General features: G+C 41.1%; 1 protein-coding gene across 5 annotated transcripts in view; it reads left to right on the forward strand.

The window, feature by feature from the left end:
- SGIP1 (SH3GL interacting endocytic adaptor 1) overlaps nt 1–4,075 on the forward strand; it is a 111,865-nt gene extending 107,790 nt beyond the window's left edge. For 3 of the 5 annotated variants that reach the window (XM_038752269.1, XM_038752271.1, XM_038752270.1), the window contains 2 exons: nt 136–300; nt 2,832–4,075. In XM_038752269.1, the coding sequence (XP_038608197.1) occupies nt 136–300; nt 2,832–2,854 (188 nt within the window). In that variant the 3' untranslated portion in view covers nt 2,855–4,075. The remainder of the gene's footprint in view (nt 1–135; nt 301–2,831) is intronic. The other 2 variants (XM_038752272.1, XM_038752273.1) reach the window with 1 other exon arrangement.
- Nucleotides 4,076–6,361: the final 2,286 nt, after the last annotated feature.

Here is a 6,361-nt window from a genome sequence, read left to right on the forward strand (position 1 = left end):
TGGGAGGAGGAAGGAGCTGAGTTCTAATCCCAGCTCCGCCACTTGTCGGTTGTGTGACCTTGGACAGGTCGGCCAGCTGAAGTGTACAGGGGCTATGTGCTTCCGTAGTGACCTGTGGAAATGTGTTCCTTGCAGGTGTGGGATCTTTGTTGGCTCGGTTCCAGCTATCTGAAGGCCCAAGCAAACCGTCCCCATTAGTCGTGCAGTTCACCAGTGAAGGTAGCACTCTCTCCGGCTGTGACATCGAGCTGGTGGGAGGAGGGTATCGGTTTTCCCTCATTAAAAAGAGGTTTGCAGCAGGTAAGTAGGGAGTGAGGGGTGTTTCTTTCCCTTTCCATCCCTTTTGCATTCCATCATATTTATTGAACGCGTACTGTGTGCAGAGCACTGTACTAAGCGCTTGGGAAGCGCAATTCAGCAACAAATAGAGGCAATTCCTGCCCACAGCGAGCTCCCGATCTTTTGTTTGGCTGAGCCCTCCTCCTGGGAGAGGGAAAGGAGGAAAGACAGCAAGTCCTGGATTCCTAGCTGTGGTTGCTTAAGGGATGACTGTGGGGACCCCGATTTTTTTTTCAGCAAAGGAAGCCAAGTCTGAGGCTCCTGTCAGTCAATCAGTCATATAGTGATTTTTAGTTTACGATAGGCAGAGCCCTGTACTAAGCGTGTGGGAAAGTACAATGCAGTAGAGTCGGCAGATACAATCCACACCCACAAGAAGCTTAATAATGGTGTTATTTGGTAAACACTTACTGTGTGCCAGGCACTGTGCTAAGCACCGGGATGGACACAAGCAAATTGGATGGGAAACAGTTCCTGTCCCACATGGGACTCACAGTCTTAATACCCACTTGGAAGATGAAGTAACAGAGGCACAGAGGAATGATGTGTGATGTGATGTCATGTGTGCCCAGGATAACACTTGATATCGCGTACCTCTGCCCACTGTCTACAAAGGCCATCAAGACCTCCATACTTTTGCTCCCTGTAACGGACTGAGAAGGGATTAAAAAAAAATTTTGGTTTTCGCCGAGGGTACAACCCCCTACTTTCTTCTGAATTGGGTCAAAATTGAAAATCCAGCCTCTGGGAAGACAGTGCAAGTGAGATTTTCCAAACCATCGTATTAGCAGTGCATTTGCAAGTGGAAGCCAAATGTTGTATCTGATCATTTATTCATTCATTCAATCATACTTATTGAGCACTTACTGTGTGCAGAGCACTGTACTAAGCACTTGGGAAGTACAAATAGATCACACTGATTTTGGCAATTGTCTGGGAACCCAGAATTTATTAGACTAAACTGTTTAATAATTAATTTATGGTATTTTAAGTGATTATTATGTACCAAACACTTTTCTGAGTACTGAGGTAAAGCCTAGATAATCAGGTTGAACAAAGTCCCTGTCCCACATGGGGCTGACAATCTAAGTAGTGTTTATTTGTTAGGCTAAAATTCCTGCTAAACATCTATCATCCCCTTTTGGCACATGTGACAAAAGGAGGGAGAACAGTCAGAGAATCAATTTTCCAAGTTGGCTGGTACAAAATTTGGATCTCTGACCAACTCCAGAAAAGAGAAGTTGTATGGCCCAGCCTGGGAGTCAGAAGGACCAGAGTTCTAATCCTGGCTCTGCCACTTGTCTGCTGGTTGACCTTGAGCAAGTAGTCACTTCACTTCTCTGGGCCTCAGTTACCTCATCAGTAAAATGGGGATTAAGACTGCCATCCCCATGTGGGACTCTTTCCAACCTGATTAGCTTGTTGTATCTAGTGCAGCACTTATTACAGTGTATAGTAAGCGCTTAAATACCAGTGTGGAAAAAAAAGAGCAAAATGGCATCTTCTCAACACAGGAATCATTTGGGGGAATGGGGTGAAGGTGAATTTCTTCCTGGTCTTCCCCTCTTCTTTTCCTTTGCATCTTTATATTCTGATGTGTTTATGTACTTCTGGCCCCTTACTGCTGGATTGAAGCTGGTTATAAAAGAGAACTGATTTTGAGAAGAAATAAAATGCAAGCGTTAAACGGTCTGGTAAATCATAGTCCAACTCACATTTGTACCATGTTTATTTCCTGCTTTTAGGACTAGTTAGGAAAAAGAATGTTGATAATTTGTGGGCAGCGAGAGGTAGATGAGAGCACAGACCTGTCAGAATGGTTCTAGCTTTATTTTTATTTATTCTGGTGACTTGGCACCTGTCCACATGTTTTGTTTTGTAGTCTGTCTCCCCCTTCTAGACTGTGAGCCCGTTGTTGGGTAGGGACCGTCTCTAAATGTTGCCAACTTGTACTTCCCAAGCGCTTAGTACAGTGCTCTGCACACAGTAAGCGCTCAATAAATACGATTGAATGAATGAATGAATGAATTGTAGGATTTCTCCCTCCCCAGCTCACGAGGAGTAATGGAAGGACAGATTTTTTTGACAACACATTTCGTCCAAGGGACGTTCCCTGACTAAGCCCTCCCTTCTTTTCTCCCACTCCCTTCTGAATCCCCCTGACTTGCTCCCTTTATTCATTCCCCTCTCCCAGCTCCACACAGCATTTATGTCCTAATCTGTCATTTATTCATTTCTATTAATGTCTATCTCCCCCTCTACACCGTAAGCTCACTGTGGGCAGGGAATATGTTTATTGTTTATTGTTATTTTGTACTCTCCCAGGGGCTTAGTACAGTGCTCTGTGCATAGTAAGCATTCAATAAATACAATTGAATGAAGAATTTCCCATGAAGTTGGATATTCCTTTTATCTCTCCATCCGGGGCAGAGCGAGGTTTGAGATGGCAAGGTGGCCCTTGATAACCAATTGTCCCAATGTGTCTTTTCCAGGAAAATACTTGGCTGATAACTAACGGAACCCTATGCAAGTCTACAGAGGATCCAGACAATTAAGGACGGCTGGACATGGAACAGGTTTTAATTAGGGTTTAATAGGAAAATGAACCAAATTCTGCACTTGGAACTTTTCTGTTGGAGGTGTCTGTCACTTTCAGCAATCATTTTCCCTCAGACAACACGGTGTCGATCAGTCCTACAGTATTTACTTCTAGATGTAACACTGTTAATGGTTTTAAAATGTAATTATTGTATTTGTAAATTGTATTCATTCCCGTAAGGCTGTATTTCGGCAGTTAGATCCTTGAGTTTTAGCATTTTACCATTCCTGAAATGGATGTACTTTAAACTGTGGTATATAAATTTCATAGTAGTACTGTTGAATGGCACAATGCTTACAGAGGTAGATTGCATTTTGTCAGTACATAAAAATTTAAATACAGTATCGATAGCTGTCATGAAGGGGGTGCCTCCTATAAAGAGACTTAAGTTGAACCTGGAACAAACTGGTTTACTTTTCTCTTGTCCTTAGGTTGTCTTACTCATAATGTTAAATTGAAAGCTCTATCTATGAGTGGTTAGTGGATTTAAATCCAGAAAATATTTCAGTAAATTCTGAGGTTTCAACATAGTTCCAAAATAAAAAACAAAAAAAACCCAAGGGATACCATTTTTTAAATGCTTTTTTTTTCCAAACTGCAAATTTCATAAAAATGCAAAGTGTGTAAACAAGGCCTCTTATTTTTATAACTTGTGTACAAAGGGAGTGCAATTCATATTTAAAGCTGAAGTATATGAGATTGTAATCAAGATTTAAAATGGGGGAATCTCAACTAATTGCCCATTTTCTAATGCTTGGCCCATGATGAGCTTTTGGAAGAACCAATCCAGCGGAAACATTTGTTGTGATTTTCAGATTTCGGCCTCTGAATTTCTAGAGAGAAAGTGATGAACGATTCCCGCTCAATTGTCATAGACACAAAGTGTCTTCCGCAGCCAGCAGAGTCGGGCTTCATATCCTCCTCTTCCTCCCTCCGTCCAAGTCTGGAGGCATCTCATCTGTGAGTGAACTTTAAAATCCACTGCTTAGGTATGAAAGAAGGTTTTTGAATTCTTGCCATGCTTTGCAAATCCAAAAGAAAAAAAAATATTTTGTAATGAGCACCCTATCAGATGAACATAGTTTTATTTGGAAATCTATAATAATAATCAAAATAATTGTGATATGCGTTAAGCAGTGTGTTCTAAGCACTGAGGTAGATTCAAGATCATCAGGTCCCATGTGGGGTTTGCACTGTAAGTAGGAGGAAGAACAGGTATTGAATCTGCATTTTACAGATGAGGGAACTGAGGCACAGAGATGCCAAGTGACATGCTCAAGGTCACACGGCAGACAGGTGGCGGAGGCAGGATTAGAACCCAGGTCCATGCTCGTTCCACTAGGCCACACTGCTTCACGGTGTATCGTCTTAAGCCTACAATCTCTCAGAACTCTTCAAAAATGGTATCGAAAGTTAATTTGACCGTCTCCCCGCAGTCCTCTGGCAGGGTCAGCACCTGTGCAGATTCATAGGGACAGAAGCACTTCTGGAGCCCATCAACACACTGTGTTGATCGAACGCTTACTGTCTGCAGAGAGCTATACTAATCACTTGGAGAGTGTGCTGTGACAGAATTGATAGACCCAATCCCTGTCCACAAAGAGCATACAGTCTACAGCTTACTTCGAAGAAGCTAGCCTTCCCCCCTCCCTTGCAATGAAGAACGCTCTTGTTTGACATCCTGCAGTAGTCCCCATTCAGTACCGGAAGCAATTTATTGTAAACATCTCAGTGATTTTATTTATAATTTGCTGCTCTCTTTATTCTTAAATTAGACCAGAATTTGAAAAGTTGCTTTTAATCTCTCTGGCAATCGAACATGTTTATTAAACACCTATGGTGGGCAGCGCACTGTACTAAGTGCTTGGGAGAGCCCAACTGAGTCAGAAGACACAACTCCTGCTGAGAGGGAGACTACAGTCTAGCAGGAAAGACCTCACTTAATACCTATCTGGAAACTGGACTCTGGCCTGTAAGTGTCAATTCCTTAACTAGAAGGAAAGGAATGGGAAATGTGTGCATCTTGACCAGTGATCTTTCTGAATGAGGTGCTTTAATTTCCTAGAAATTCCTGGGAAATGACCCGAGAGAAAAAGGCCATCCAGTTGTATCTGGGAAGGAAAAATTGCAGATCAATCGGGGACATTTATTGAGCACTTACCGTGTGCCGAGCACTGTACTAAGTGCTAGTTTTGATTGCAAAGAAACAGAGCCAATCTTCACGCCCAAAACTCAGCTTCCGTGACCCGATCTTGTTCATTTAAAATAACAACCTAAGCCAAGGCAAGCAACATTGAATAAGGTAACAATCTGGGGTGGGGGTATTTATAATGTGTTGTTTGAATAAGCAGATACTGTAAGACAGAATTTACTGAAGAGTCATCCGGAAAACATACTCAAAACTTGTAAATATCGTTTGTTCTCACATGTCTCTCTCTTTATATTTGACTCAACAGATTTAGAATGAACTGAGTGATGTAAACACTAACTGTGGTGACTTTTACAACACCTTTTTTGTTTATACTGTAAAAATTGTAATTAAAAAGAGATATAAAATATCCCTACTATAACTTGGATGTCTTCGGTAATTGAATTTGAAAAGGGAGAAATGTATTAATTCCTAGACCCCTTGTATGTGGTAAATCTCAAAGATGTCCTTAGACCTCTAAAAACCAAGACACACAGTTATAATGAAGACCATAATAATAAACTCTATCTCCCCGCCTCCCAGCAACCTCGGGCATGGAAATATATTTTATTTTTCAAAGGAATTCCATGCACAAAACTTTGCTTTCACAAGGAATTTTTTTTTAAAGAGGTTGAATAACATCTCAAGGAACACTAAGGAATTTACAGCTCAGTAATTAGTGTTGGCAAGAATAGCTTGTTCTAATACAAAATCAATTTTATACTTTTGGGGGAGTTCTAATCTGTCATCAAACTTGGTATGACTCAGATGCTTCTGTTGTTCTGCAGGGGAAAAAACTCTATCATTGTTTTGGCATGATGCTAGGTTTGTAACCAAGTCTTTCTAGGTCTGAGATGGATCACTGTATGTGTCTATAAGAACAGCAGACCAGCTTCGGGTATTTTAGTATTTTTAAAAATATCTTTATAAAGAAGGAAAAACTTAGCTCTGCCTCAAATTTGAAGTTAATAATATTAAAAAGAATAATTGTGTCTTTTATTAAGTATTTCCTATGCGCTAAGTGCTGGGGTAGGTACAGAGTTCATTCAGTCATATTTCTTGAGCACTTCCTATGTGCAGAGCACTGTACTAAGCACTTATGAGATCAGACACAGTCCCTGACCCAGACAGGGCTCACCATCTTTCTTTTCCCCATTTTGCAGATCATAGTAATAAGCAGGGTATTGATTAAGTGTTTATGAATGTGCAAAGCACTGTTCTAAGCACAGGTAAAT

Source organism: Tachyglossus aculeatus, chromosome 10 (genome assembly GCF_015852505.1).
Source record: "Tachyglossus aculeatus isolate mTacAcu1 chromosome 10, mTacAcu1.pri, whole genome shotgun sequence".
Classification (NCBI taxonomy): domain Eukaryota; kingdom Metazoa; phylum Chordata; class Mammalia; order Monotremata; family Tachyglossidae; genus Tachyglossus; species Tachyglossus aculeatus.